We start from the raw sequence: 14,628 nt of genomic DNA on the forward strand, positions 1-14,628 counted from the left end.
TGACAATGATAGCTTCACAATATGTATGGTTTTATTCTATTACGTCTATGCATTTCCACCACTTCGCCTCTTCAAATAAGCCGGACACTCTATTGAATAGTGAACCACTATACCAATAGAAAGAAGACACGAATATATATCGTTATCAGAGTGGCAGTGTTACATTTTGTCCCTGTGTCCCTGGCAAGCTCAAGAGATAATGGATACAAACAACGCAGCACACACTCACATATATCCAATACCCACATGCTCAAACAGCCCACACACTTTTTCAAACACACCAAAAAGAGTCTCTATAAACAACTAAATTACAAAAACCCCCAGTAGATCCCTTTTATTCTTCCAACGTAAAGTCAAACTCCTTAAAGGCATCCTTAAAAGCAGTAGCATCCGCCTCCTCCTCCGCCTGCGACTGCACATCATTCTTCCAATTAATCCGGCCCTCCAGCTCCATCAACTTCGCCATCACCCTGCGCCCAAACTGGAGATCGAACCTGAACTCGGGCCCAAGCGGTAAGAGCAGCGTTTTCTCTGTCTCAGTGTCGGCATCAGAGTCAGCGCCAGAGTCAGAGTTAGGGTTCTTGTTCGGACCCCAGATCCAGACGCGGAAGAAATCGCCCGGCTCGGCGCTGGGATCGCTGGACGATGACGGGGACTCGAACTTGGGGTATTTGAGGTTCTCTGCTTCGACTTTGAAGGCGGCGGTGACGAGGCCGCGGGTGATGAGGTCGGCGGGGACGGGCAGGAATTGCCAGTGGGTGTGGATGCCGTTGCCGCGGCTGACTTCCCAGGTGACGGCGCCCAGGGCGCTGTTGGTTTTGGATCTGAGCATGGAGTGCAGCGCTTGTCGGTAGCGGTGCATTTCTGTGTAGGTTGCGAGCCGCGATTGCTCGTCTGCGATGCTGGATAGCGTTGGCGTGTGCGTGAAGGGGATGATGAGCATGTGGCCTGGGAAGCCGAGCGTCGGGAAGGTTTTGGCAGTGGGGAGGGGCCCCTTGGCTGTCGTGAGGTAGGCTTCGTTGCCGATAGAGGTGATGAGGTGGGTTGCGATGTTGGGGTTGGAGAGGCAGAAGAAGCACTGGTCCGGGCCTGGTGGGGGCCCGCGGGCACGCTTGCGGGGACGGTTACTGCCCTCGTCGTCGACGGCGAAGCGGCTGTAGGATTCTTTTTGGCTGGTTAGGGGCTTGCGTTTGGTTTGCACGGGGGCCAGCGGGGAGGCGGTGGCGCCGGTGGGGATGGTTAATGGGTGGGGGGCTTTGGGATCGAGCGTGAATGCGTACATCCATTTTTGCTTGGAGGGGTTGTTGTAGGATGCGAGGCTGATGAAGCGAGTTAGGGGTTTGGCGTCGGGGTTGTCTTCCGGGGGCAGGTGGAAGAAGGGTTCTCGTTCGTAGAAGAACTCGGCCGTTGAGGAGAGGTGGTAGCGAGGTTTTAGAGTTGAGCAGAGGTCTGCGATACATTGTACTTCTTCGGGTTTGGTTGCTTCCTCTGGGATCGGGACTTGGGAGCGTGTGCGGATCCCCTTCGGCCATTGATGGGTGAGGAGGATATCGGCGCTGTGGGCACCGTAGAGCGCCCTGGCGTCTGACTCTGCGTAGCTTGGGTGATACTTGTCGGAGGATGGGTTTTCTGTCTCCAGGTTGCCGCCTAGAGCGACGAGCCGGATACCCTCTGAGGTCTTGAGAGTGCCGCGTTTGCCCAGGAAATAGAGGTTCGGGCAGACTTCGTCGTTCGCCTCGATTCTTTCAATCACCCTGGTGGGAAGAGGCCGGCTACCCAAGGTGAAGTAGGTCGGGAGTGGCACGCTGATACTCCCTTGGAACAGCGCAGAGATCTCATCCAGTTCCTGCTCTGTCGAGCAGTCGCCGAATAGGTCGCCGACAACAATCGCAAATGCGAATGATTGTTTCACGTGGAGTTTGGCCAGCTTCGTGAATACTTCTCGGAGCTGGCAGTTCACGCCACCAATTACAATTCTGGGATATGTGTCAGTGGACTGCGCGGGTTATGTACTATGGAGCTGTCAGACTCACATTTTGGAGGCCATTATTCAGGTTGTAGTTCGGCTTCGGTACTATGATGCAAGGTTCGAGCAGACCATAGTATTTTGAGCAGTCAAGCCTTCGCGTAAGGCAAGATTGAACTAGCGCGAAACCTATAGAAGTTTCGAGCGCTATATAAAGCAAATTCCTGGAGCGGCTTCAAAGTATGAAATGCCGACTCGTTCGTTATCGTCGCGTCTGGACATGCGACAGTTTTTGCCAAAAACGGTCCGGGGAGCTTGGACCATGCTTAATCTCCACGTGACTGCGATTAGCCTTATCAGGCTAGAGGATATTCCCTGCAAGCGCCGCTACTCTCCGCACGGAATAATGCTACTGCGGCGCCGATGAATTTTTTTGTCTTGAGGTATACTATCAACTTATTCCAATTCTTGGAATACAACCATATTCGAACGGCGCTGCCTCGTCTCACCACCATCGCTCCCAAAGATGGTCGCAGCGTCGTCAGCTTCGCGGGCAAAGCCCGTGAAGCGTGTGAAGAAAGGAACGGAGACGACAAAGAACTATCGGTTCGAGGGTTTTTCGCAGCGTGTCGCAAAGCTAAAGATCGATCCGATTCACCGCGTGCGCCGGCCGAGTTTTGGGGAAGATGAAGGAGACGAAAACTCGTCACATTTCCGATCCGCATTTGATCACTGGACCGAGTTGAACCTGTCCGACAACTTTGTGCAGTTTGCTCGTCGCGTTAACCCGCTATGTGAGAGTTTGGTTCAGATCCTGTATCACGAGGAAAAGATAATGAGCTTGTTGGTGGAATTCATTGAGAAGAGGGATCATCTGTCCATGGAGCCGCTCCTGAGTCTTCTTGCCCAGTTTGCCAGGGACCTCGGTGCGAAATTCGAGAAGCATTTCGCTACCTCGGTGACCCTCGTGGCCTCCGTAGCTGCTACTCACCCTGAGGTTGAGGTGGTTGAATGGAGCTTCACATGTCTTGCATGGATTTTCAAATTCCTTTCGCGGCTCTTGGTTCCGGACCTGAGGCAGCTTCTAGGCATCATGACCCCGTATCTCGGAAAAGAACGACAGAAGCCATTTGTGGCGCGGTTTGCCGCAGAGTCAATGTCATTTCTCATTCGCAAGGCAGGATTAGTCTATTATAAGAACACTACACCTCTTCAGCGTGCGATTTCATTCTTACTCGACGATTTGCATCAGACGGCAGCGGACAATAAGAATGTCGAGATATATAAGGAAGGTCTCATGGCCATGTTTTCTGACGCCATAAAGGGTGTCAAGTATGGTCTCCACTCCAATGGCATTGATATCTTCAGCGCTGTTCTGGAAAACATGTCTACGGATGACGACCTGCGTAGTAGCCTGGGACTGGATGTTGCAAGCGGCATTTTGACCAACATAATCCATAACACAACTCCAGACACTTTTGAGCCCATAGTGGACACGATCAAATCGCATATTGAGGCTCGTTGCCGGAAAGCTGACAAACGACGCGCCATGGCATGTTGCCGCCTAATCCTCGTCTGTGTTTCTACTCGCAAGGGCTTGCGAGTGAAGAACTGGAAAAGTGTACACCAGACCTTGTTACTTCTCCTGCAAACCGCCGCGGCGGCGCCTGATGTGTATGCCGAGGCGACACCTCAACTTCTCATTGCGGTGGCATATGCCCTCCAAGTTTCACCTATGGATGAATTGCTGCCATTTATGCGTACGACCATGGAGACGGTGACAAGCGAGCCTCTTGCGAACTACTTCCTGTCATTCTGCGCCACTTTTTCGGAATGGGGCGCAGAGCGGTTTCATAGCGTGATACTTCCTTACTTCCAGAAGTAAGAACCCCAAGCTGTACATCCTCTTATCATTGGTTACTAATTCTTGAATAGGTTTGTCAACACTTCATGGAAGGAGCGAGAGTACGAACTTTGTTTGATCTTGCTTCGGTTGAATCAAGCCGGCTGCATCACATCAGAAGTTTCGAAGCCTGGTTATATCTCTTGTCCAGCCCCCTGGAAGGCTAAAATCAAGAAGACCTTGAAAACCCAGCGTCCCGGGGAAACAGAGGTAACACTTCTCAACGCATATTCGAAGCTTCCCAGTGCCCTGTCCTTATCCACAGAACCTTCCCTCCTCCCTGATATGACTCAAAGTCTCCACGACCACGTATCTCGTGCACTGAAGAGTGATGAATCCGAGCCATCTCTGTCGACCAAGTTTTTCGTCGGTCAGGGCTTCAAGGCATATGTGGAGCTGGCGTCGACCTGCGGCGAAGTCGACTCCAATCTCTGGGATCAGATCAGCAACGTCGCTTCTACATATTCTCGTCTTCCCGTTTTTCTCGAGGCAACCTTGGCTTATGTCTCAGCTTGCTCCAATGAACTTGACCTGAACAAGCCTGCCCTCGCTGAGTTCGCAGATGTGCTAATCACCAATCTTGCCGGGCCGTCCCACGAGTTGAGACTGGTATCCCTCAAAATCCTGCAAGAAATTGTTCAAGCTTCGGGCGACGACACGTCCCTCATATCCTTGGCCATTCAAATTGAAGAAAGCCCCCTTACGCTGCAGTCCGCCAGAGAGCTGGCCATGCACGTACGGAAGATGGCTATGTCTTATCCACAGGTGGCATCGCGGAGATGGATGTCTAGGCTGATCCCGAATTTCTTGTTCGGTCTTTTTTCAAAGAAGATGGCTCCTTTGTGGGATGACTCTGCCGCTGCCTTGAAGTCGATCAGCGAGCACGCAGATGGAGAGAAGATCGTTTCGGATCTGGCTATCCAGTGGCTTCAAGAGAGAGGCTCCCCAACGTCCGCCGAAGACACAGAAGATCCTAATGCGGAATCTTTCGTGTCTGGAGAATACCAGTGCTTTAATGCAGCCAAGGTGGAAAGTGTTGGCACCACAAATTTCGAGGCCGCTGAGCCCATCTCCATGTTAACACAGAGGCTCGAAAAAGACCATCAATTCTCGGAGGTCATCCCAGCTGCCCCGCGAACTCAAGCTTTACGTGTTCTTAATGCTGCGCCAAACATCGCCGAGAAACGGTCGCGCCAGGTTGTTCCCTTATTCTTGTCCTGGGCAACACGTGATGAAGAAGATATCCCTTCAATGACTGATCTGAAATCTTCCGAGTCTACCTCTTACATTCCTTGGGGATTCCATGATCGACTGGCCTTCCTTGGCCTTTTCGGCCAGTACTTAAACCCCCGTGTCCTGTTCAGAGCTTCCGAGGTTCACGATGCAGTTCTTGGATTGTTGTGTCACGGAAATTCTGAGATTCAGAAGGCTGCGCTCAAAGCTCTTTTCACTTGGAAAGCCCAAGGTATTTTGCCATACAAGGAGAACCTTCTGAATATTCTTGATGAATCGCGGTTCAGGGACGAGCTCTCGGCGTTCGTTCAAGTTGGCGGGGAAGATAGTCTGATTGAAGAAGCACACAGGGACGAGCTTCTTCCTGTCCTCCTCCGACTTCTCTATGGACGGATGATCTCAAAAGCTGGCGCGAGCGCAAGTCAGGCTGGGCAGGCAGGACGACGAAAAGCAGTTCTGAGAACCTTGGCCCAGTTGCCTGACAACGAGTTCCAACTCTTCATCCAGATCTCCTTTGGTCCTCTGGGCGACGTTCACTTGATCCAAAATGGTGAAATTGATCAGGAAGTGTTCGCACGAGAGCTGGCAAGTCCAAGGAGGCAAATGGGTCTATTAAGAATGATCGAAACGGTCTTTGAATCACTACAGACCAAGATGACACCTTACGCAGAGCGGTCTATGGAAGTTGTCCTTTACTGCCTGGTTCGGGCATGTCGTGAATTGGAAAAGTCGCAAACAGAAAACGAAGAAACGAAGCTATTGACAGTGTTGCGTAATATCCGGTCTACATGTATTAAGTGCCTGGACCTTATATTCTCTGTCTCGCTGGACCGAGACTGGACACCCTTCGTTCGTGTGATCTTCAACGAGACGATCAACCCTAGACTTGAAAACTTTGCGACAGAAACAACCCAAGGTGTTTCTGGTCTTCTTAGACTATTCCATACCTGGGCTACTGCCCCCAGATCGTCCTTCTATCTCGTTCAACATAATGATGCCCTTCTAACCAAGGTCGTTGACTGTCTTGGTGTGGACTCCACCCGTGATGAAGTCAAGGTGTTTATCATGGATGAGATTCTAGTGCCATTAGTCGGACTGGCAACTGGGAAGGAACTCAGAGAGCAGGAGGAAATGAGCGATATTCCCGCTGATGAAATTCGATCGGTGGTTTTGGCACCTTATTTAGACCACACCCTTTCTCACATGGGTAACTTGCTGAGGCGCGGCCCTTCCCGACCAGTCTTAATATCTGGCGTCCAGACTCTTTCTCTACTGGCCCCATGTGTTGAATCGTCCACGGAAACGTCAAGCTTGGTTAACATAACCACATATCTTCTCCGTCAACCTCCGGACCGAGTGTCCCCCAAGACGAAATCTGGCCTTCTGCGCATCCTCGAGCACTTTTTGCCTCTGTACGACCCTAAGGAAGATTTGAAGCTTTTCCAGGAGGTGTTTGATGCAGTTTCCTCCATGTTCGATTATTTCAAGGATGAAGCGAACCGAGAGGTCTTGTCTAGGGTTTTCTCTGCGTTCGCCAAGCATGACCCCGACCTCATCAAGGTTGCTGCTCTTTGTGAAGACTTGAACTCAGTCTCTCGAAAGAAGCTGGAAGTTGACTTTGAACGTCGGTTGCAGGCTTTCAGAGAGATCAACGATGGGCTCTGGGAGACGTTCAATGCTAGGCAATGGCGGCCGGTTCTCTACAACATGCTCTACCATGTCAAAGACGACGAGGAGCTTGCCATCAGATCGAGTGCTTCGTTTGGATTGAAACGATTCATGGAACGGGCCACTCTCGCTACTGACAACACTGTAGAGGAATTCGAGCCCCTCGTAAAGGATGTTTTATTCCCTTCATTGCAGAATGGAATTCGGCAAAAATCAGAATTAGTTCGGATGGAATTTATCTCCGCGCTAGGCTACTTCGTCAAGCTGAATCCTGACAGACCTAACGTCCAGGATATGCGTGATTTACTTGTTGATGACGACGAGGAAGCCTCTTTTTTCAATAATGTTCTCCATATACAACAGCATCGTCGTCTCCGAGCCTTACGACGTCTGGCTACCGAGGCATCAAAGGGCAAACTACAGGCTTCAAACATTAGCACAATTTTCATTCCCCTTAACGAGCATTTTGTGTTCGATGAAGAGGCTGATGAGGCTGCCCACAACCTGATCGCGGAGGCAGTTGCGACCATCGGAGCACTTGCGGAGTGGCTTGACTGGAACCAGTTCAGGGCCATCTTCCGTAGGTATAAGGGTTACATGCAGAGCAAGCCAGAGATGGAAAAGAATATCTTGAGACTTCTAGGTAGAATGTCTGACGCCTTAACCACAGCAATGAATCAAATCAATGCGCCCAAGGAAACGACCGAAGACCAAATGGAGGGAGTTGAGACTTCAGTACCTTCCCAGTGTACTTTGGCTCGCACAATTCCTTCTGCTGCCAAGGTTGCATCCGAACTGACGACGAACTTTACCCCCTTCCTGACAAACTTTGTTCACCATAAAGATGAAGCACAGATGAGCTTGCGTTTGCCAGCTTCAGTGACAACCATCAAGCTTTTGAAATTGTTGCCAGAGCAAGACATGACTATTCGCTTACCAGCCGTCCTTCTGGACGTTTGCAGCATTCTTAAGAGCCGCGCGCAAGATTCCAGAGACACTGCTAGGAAGACTTTGAACGACATCGCCTTGCTATTGGGCCCTGTGTATTTCGGCTACATACTCAAGGAACTCCGGACTACCCTCACAAAGGGTTACCAGCTGCACGTTCTGTCTTTCACTGTCCATTCTATGCTTGTGGCCACGACGGACGAATTCAAGCAAGGGGACCTGGATTACTGTCTGGCAGACCTGAGCGCTGTGGTGATGGACGATACCTTTGGCACTGTTGGTCAGGAGAAGGATGCAGAGGACTACGTGAGCAAGATGAAAGAAGTGAAGAGCAACAAGAGTTATGACTCTATTGAACTGCTGGCGAAGAATTCCACCGTTCGGAATCTGGCGAATCTGATCAGGCCCTTGCAATCACTCCTCAAAGAGAAGCTTACCTCCATCATTGTGAGGAAAGCTGACGAGCTGTTGCGGAGAATCGGTATTGGTCTTTTGCGAAATCCAGGTGTAGAAAACCGTGACATCTTGATGTTTTGCTATGAAGTCATTAAGGAGTCGTACCAGGAGCCGGTGCAGACTGAAAAGAAAGCTTTGTCTGCTTCCGAAGAACATTTTCTGATCAAGCTTCATGGAGCAAAGCGGGGCGAGAAACGAGGCACCACTTCTTCTTACGTCCACAAGTTGACTCGTTTTGCCCTTGATGTCCTTCGCTCGGTCTTGAGCAAGTTTGACTCACTACTCACTCCAGCCAATGTGGCTGGGTTCCTCCCTATCATTGGCGATTCGCTAGTCCAAGGGCAGGAGGAAGTCAAGATCTCGGCCCTTCGACTGCTATCTACCATGGTCAAGCTTCCTCTTGCGGAGATTGATAACAACTCTCACGTGTATCTCACTGAGGCTGTCAAGATCATCAAGGAGGCGCCGAGTACAAACACCGAAGCTGCCCAAGCATCGCTGAAGTTGATTGCGGCTATGCTTCGGGAGAGAAAGTCCACAAAGCTCAGGGACGGGCATCTTTCCTATCTGCTGCAGCGCCTCACTTCCGACATTGAAGAGCCAGATCGTCAAGGCATCACGTTTAACTTTATCAGGGCTGTTATGTCTCGGAAGTTCGTTGTCACTGAAATGTACGAGTTGGTTGACCATATTGCCACCATGATGGTCACCAACCAGACCCGCTCTGCGCGTGATCTAGCGCGAGGTGTATACATTCACTTCCTCATTGAGTACCCCCAGGCCAAGAACAGGTGGGCAAAACAACTGGCTTTCTTGGCCAAAAACTTGGAGTACAAGCACTCGGAGGGTCGTCAATCGGTCATGGAAGCCATCCATACTCTGCTGTCGAAGACTGGACAGGAACTCGCTCAAGACATAGTCGGTACATTTTTCTTGCCAGTGGTCATCGTCATGGCGAATGATGATGCTGCAGAATGCAGAGAGCTCGCAGGAACCTTGCTGAGTCAATTCTACAGCCGAGCAGACAACGAAACGATGAAGACCATTCTCGTGCCTCTGCATTCATGGCTGGAACAAACAGACAACTTGCTTTTGACCAGCACTGGACTACACGCTATGCGAATTTACTTCGAGGCGGAAGAGACGACGAAGGAAAAGGAGGCTCGTTTTGTTAGAGAGCTTCTCCCTTCAATCATGCAGCCAGTCCTAGAAGCTGAAGATACTGAGAATTGGCAGACGCTTTATTACTCTCTCCAGCTCTACGCAAAGCTCTGCAAGAGCGTCCCTGCGATCGCGCTCGCCAAAGAAAGTGCCACGAACTGGGCAGCTATCCGAGAATGTCTCTTCTACCCGCATGCCTGGGTCAAAACATCTGCTTCTAACCTTGTTGGAACCTGGCTTGCGGACTTGGCTAAGTCGAATGCCACTAATGGCTACAGCTCATTGCCTTTGGAAAATGCCTCTGGATTGGCCCTGGATAGAGACGCCATGCTGCAACTGATCCGTGCCAATGTACGCTGCCTTCGAACTCCAGCCGTCAGCGAGGAGCTTGCGATGCAAACCGTTCGCAACATCATTTTCATTACGCGCTGCTGCGCTCAGAATGGCCTCGAGTTCACTCGAAAGGGTGACAAGGCTGCCGAATCAGATGCTAGCGACAGTGAAGAATCCGATGACGAGAATAAGGAGGAGCAGCCGGTCGACTCATCCAAGCCTGCTATCCGGTACATCTTCGAGCAAGTGTCTTCTGTACTGCGCAGGGAGCTTCTTACCACTAGGGCAGAATCGTTGATCCCCAAGACCGCTTCCATCGGTCTTCTGGCAGCTCTTTGCCGCCACCTTGAGGCAGAGCAGATCCAACCATCTATCCCTATTATCCTCATCCCCCTTCAGCATATGACTGATTCATCCATCCCGCCACCCCGCTCCTCAGATCCGGTCTTCAGAGAATCGTACAAGGCTCTGGTGTCGAACTGCCATGAGGTATTGGACCTCATCCAGAAGAAGCTGGGTACCTCTGAGTTTGTGAAGCAAATGGCCCTCGTCCAGGAGAAGATCAAGGAGAAGCGCGAAGGCCGTCGTGTTAAGAGACGTATTGAGGCAGTGACGGAGCCTGAAAGGTTCGGACGTGAGAAGAAGCGGAGGAACGACCGCAAGCGTGATAAGAGAAAGGAGAAAGGCATGGAGCACCGCAGCAAGAGACGAGGCTGGTAAGAGACGTGGAATTCATGATTGTACATGTTCACACACAGGTTTATACAAAAAAAGGGCGTTGAGCGGAGGGGAACGGAATAGATTATTTGCTATTATAGTACAAAATATATCCATCGAAGTTATAATAATAGTACAGGTCGCAAGAGCAGAGTGTATATAATGTCACAGAGGTATCTAAACGGGACAACCAACAACGCCTGTATACCCATGTATCTTTTGAACCAGCAACTCTATGCAGACTTTTGGTAGTGTAACTCTTCGAATGTAGATATGCAACCGACAGCCAGGCCTCTTTTCATTATCCATTAAACTCCCACAGGGACAGATAGATCAAGGCAACTGTCCCTGATCGGGCTTCGCCTCCTCACCCTCCTTCGGGGTCACCGATCCATCATCCCAGAATTCCATGTCTCCTTCCACATACCCCCGCTTCAGTTTATTTCCCTGTTCGGCCAAGATATCCTCCAATGTCGTCTTCTTGTCGTAGAAGATATTGAGGTGATCGCTGATGATGTGACGATTCTTACAGGACGGACAACGGATCACGACCGTCCCGCGGTGATAACCCTGCTTGGACATACGGTGAGACGAGCGCTCGCCGCACGGCTTGCATGTGAAGGTAATTTGGTAGGCCGGTTCTTGTTCCCGGCGTTTCCTGTTCTGTTCTTCGTTCTCCGCATCTCTGGCAGCGTCCGCGGACTGATCCGTGAGAGGCCTCGCAGAGCTAGAGTTGTAACGGAGTGTAGAGGCCGGTACGGAGATTCTGACCGCCGCCCAGGAAAGTGCGGGGGATGATCGGGTGGAGCGGTTGATGAGTTGAGAGAAAGGTCTGGATGTAGGGCGCGAGATGGCAGTTCGGGGAAGAGAGCTCTGGATGGCACGGAGGCCTCGGGGGAAAGATGTGAATGAGCGCATGGCGAGGTCGTGAAGATGAGTTTATTGAATCGGTATGAAAGTCGCCGACTTAAAGTATTAGCCTCTGGAATTGCTTGCCCAAGGACCTAGTAGAAACCCGACAGTTGAAAGGTATGGTCGTGAGAACGGCGGAGGGCAATGACGGAGAAAGTGTTCAACTTGCGCCGGACTTATTGTTTTTCCACCTTCTCTGCCCTCCGCGGTATCAGTCTGCAGTACATCTACTCCACCCTCATTTCGAAGAAGCGCTGAAACTGCTGAAAGGAGTTTATTTTGGATGGTCTCTTCTTTGACTGAGTCTTGAAAATCCCACATTAGGTCTGAATCTCCACTCAATCTGTGCCCACCCAAGTCCAGCTGCTCCTTCGACTGCCCCGCGCGCAAGACCAACACCGAGGCAGTGGATGGCAAAGTGCCACTATAGCGGAAGATGGCTATGAGGGCAAGGCAAAAGATCCGTGCCCCGCGGAGGGTAAGATATCATTCCCGATCCGTTATAATCATCCCGACCCTTTAACAGGAGAAGGATTAAGTCCTACGCCGCCGTCCACGGTACTTCGGACTATGAAAGCCATTGAGCGGCACTATATCGAAGTGGCTCAACTAACCGAAGATGCATTAGGGTCTTAACACCAATAAAACCGATGACTTTGAAACAAACTGGGAAGGCTTGTCAACGTCTTTGAAGAAGATCCATACGAAAGATGCGTCCAATCTCTCTTTCGAGCAGCTATACCGGAATGCCTACAACATCGTGCTGATGATGCGCGGTGACGAGCTATATGAACGGGTCAAGAAGCTTGAGCAAGAATGGCTTGATACCGAAGTGCAGAAGCGGGTGACTGCGGCAATCTCATCGGTTCTACTTCAGGGGAAGGACCAATGCGAAATTCAGGATCTGGAAAATGAGCGGAGGGATACCGGAGAGAAGTTTCTAGATGTCTTACGGGAAGCCTGGGAGGACCACCAGATCTCCATGGGAATGATTACAGATGTTCTCATGTACATGGTATGGCCGCGTGCTGATGTGTCTGACAGATCAAAGCTGACCGGGTTGTTCTAGGATCGAGTCGTTTCGGCAGACCATAAGAAGCCTTCGATATACGTCGCATCCATGGCTTTATTTCGTGACTTTGTGCTACGATCTGTGGTCCGTGCAGATTCAGAGTCGACGGTCGCAAATGTGCTCAAGTCTACTGTGCTCTTTATGATCCAGCTGGAACGGTCAGGGCAAATGATAAACCGGCCGTTGATTCGGCATTGCATTTATATGCTGGAGGGTCTCTACGAAACTATTACTGAAGAGGAATCATCGAAGCTTTACCTAACTATGTTCGAGCCGGCATTCCTTGAGACGAGTAAAGTCTTCTACAGAGCAGAAGGACGGCGGCTGCTGGAGACGGGAGACGCTGCTACATTCTGCAAAGCTGCCTCCGACCGCATAGCGGAAGAAGGGGCGCGCTGTCTCTCTACACTGTCACCACTGTCGGAGCCGAAGATTAAAGACGTACTAGATAAAGAGCTGATCGGCTCAAACATTGCGGAAGTTATCAACCTGGAGGGCACTGGTGTCAAGAATATGCTCGACCATGACCGCATGGATGTTCTACGAAATGTCTATCTACTGAGCGCAAGGGTGGACAGTAAGAAGACTCCTTTAACTGTTGCCGTCCAAAAGCGCATAGTGGAGATGGGTGATGAGATCAATAAGTCGGCAATCGCAGCAGCACAGGCTCAACCCACAAAATCGGCAGAAAAGACCGCCGAGGGTGGAAAGAAACCTGCAGAGAAGCCTGTGAACCTGCAGACAGTGTCCGCTATCAAGTGGGTCGATGATGTCTTAGGGTTGAAGACCAAGTTCGACAAGATCTGGGAACAATCATTCCGGTCCGACCCAACGATGCAAAGCGCCATCACGACGAGTTTCTCAGAGTTTATCAACTCAAACACGCGCAGCTCAGAGTATCTGTCGCTCTTCTTTGATGAGAACTTGAAAAAGGGCATTAAAGGCAAAACGGAGACTGAAGTGGACGCTCTTTTGGACAACGGCATTACCCTTCTACGCTATGTGAAGGACAAGGATCTCTTTGAGGCGTACTACAAGAAGCACCTATCCCGGCGTCTTCTGATGAAGCGCTCAGTTAGCATGGATGCGGAGCGACAGATGATATCCAAGATGAAGATGGAGGTTGGAAACCAGTTCACACAACGCCTTGAATCCATGTTCAAGGACATGACGGTCTCTGAGGACTTGACTGCTAGCTACAAGGAACATATTCGGCGGGCAGGTGATCCCGACCAGAAACCCGTTGATTTAGAAATCAACGTCCTGACGAGTACTATGTGGCCCATGGAGGCCATGTCAAGTATTAAAGGTGAAGAAGTTAAGCTTTCTTGCATTTTCCCCAAGGAAATCGACAACCTGAGACAAAGCTTCGAACAGTTCTATCTTAGCAAGCATAATGGCCGGAAGCTGTCATGGCAGGCTAGTATGGGCACGGCAGATATCCGGGCCACGTTCCACAGGTCCAATGGCAAGGTCCAGCGACATGAGCTTAATGTCTCCACATATGCCATGGTAATCCTGCTGCTCTTCAACGACGTTCCCCAGGGCGAGTCTCTCTCATATGAGGAGATTCAGGCCCGGACAAGGATCCCAGACCATGATCTAATTCGCAACCTGCAGTCGCTTGCAGTTGCGCCAAAGACACGGGTCCTGAAGAAGGATCCCATGAGCAAGGACGTCAAACCTACCGACCGATTCGTCTTCAACAACGACTTCCAGAGTCCGTTCATGAAAGTCCGCATCGGTGTTGTCAGCGGCAGCGCCAACAAGGTAGAGAACCAAGACCAAAGAAAGGAAACTGAGAAGCGAATGAACGATGAGCGCGGCGCCAGCATCGAAGCTGCAGTCGTGCGAATCATGAAGTAAGTAAGCCCAATGCATACATCCAATAACAGAAGCTAACTACGCCCCCCACCATCTAGACAACGAAAGACACTGGTCCACTCCAAGCTCATGAGCGAGGTCCTAAGCCAGCTGTCCGCTCGTTTCGTTCCAGACGTGAACATGATCAAGCGGCGTATCGAGAGCTTGATCGACCGCGAGTATCTCGAACGAGTAGGAGAAGACCCGCCCACATATGGATACGTCGCTTAAGAATTTCCTCAGCCACTTCGTTTACTACACAGAATGACTCCTTCTGGTCAATTGCGTGCCAATTCCTTTATTCCTTTCTTGGGCGTTGTTATTTGTGCATGGACAGTGATTTGGGCTTAGCGGTCAGGCGCAACGGCGGATATTGTTCATGCTATAGATCGTGTG

At 50.8% G+C, this 14,628-nt stretch overlaps 4 protein-coding genes across 4 annotated transcripts; 2 read left to right on the plus strand and 2 right to left on the minus strand.

Annotated features, from left to right (window-relative positions):
* Nucleotides 1–75: 75 nt before the first annotated feature.
* On the minus strand, nt 76–2,242 carry BDV37DRAFT_251380 (CwfJ domain protein). Its single transcript, XM_032082292.1, has 2 exons — nt 2,034–2,242; nt 76–1,976 (listed from the first exon to the last, which is right to left on the minus strand). The coding sequence occupies exons 1-2, from the start codon at nt 2,045–2,047 to the stop codon at nt 335–337; spliced, it is 1,656 nt and encodes a 551-aa protein (XP_031940341.1). The 5' UTR covers nt 2,048–2,242; the 3' UTR covers nt 76–334.
* On the plus strand, nt 2,243–10,553 carry BDV37DRAFT_150569 (putative HEAT repeat protein (DRIM)). The gene is made up of 2 exons (XM_032078968.1): nt 2,243–3,847; nt 3,902–10,553. Exons 1-2 carry the CDS (start codon nt 2,493–2,495, stop codon nt 10,386–10,388), a joined length of 7,842 nt encoding a protein of 2,613 aa, XP_031940342.1. The 5' UTR covers nt 2,243–2,492; the 3' UTR covers nt 10,389–10,553.
* BDV37DRAFT_251383 (DNL-type zinc finger protein) lies at nt 10,463–11,413 on the minus strand. Its single transcript, XM_032082293.1, has one exon. It carries the CDS (start codon nt 11,301–11,303, stop codon nt 10,719–10,721), a length of 585 nt encoding a protein of 194 aa, XP_031940343.1. The 5' UTR covers nt 11,304–11,413; the 3' UTR covers nt 10,463–10,718.
* A 428-nt stretch (nt 11,414–11,841) lies between these two features.
* On the plus strand, nt 11,842–14,589 carry BDV37DRAFT_150580 (cullin family protein). The gene is made up of 3 exons (XM_032078970.1): nt 11,842–12,312; nt 12,367–14,231; nt 14,292–14,589. The coding sequence occupies exons 1-3, from the start codon at nt 12,064–12,066 to the stop codon at nt 14,461–14,463; spliced, it is 2,286 nt and encodes a 761-aa protein (XP_031940344.1). The 5' UTR covers nt 11,842–12,063; the 3' UTR covers nt 14,464–14,589.
* The last annotated feature ends 39 nt before the right edge of the window (nt 14,590–14,628 follow it).

The sequence above is a fragment of the Aspergillus pseudonomiae genome, assembly GCF_009193645.1.
Source record: "Aspergillus pseudonomiae strain CBS 119388 unplaced genomic scaffold BDV37scaffold_44, whole genome shotgun sequence".
Taxonomy (NCBI): domain Eukaryota; kingdom Fungi; phylum Ascomycota; class Eurotiomycetes; order Eurotiales; family Aspergillaceae; genus Aspergillus; species Aspergillus pseudonomiae.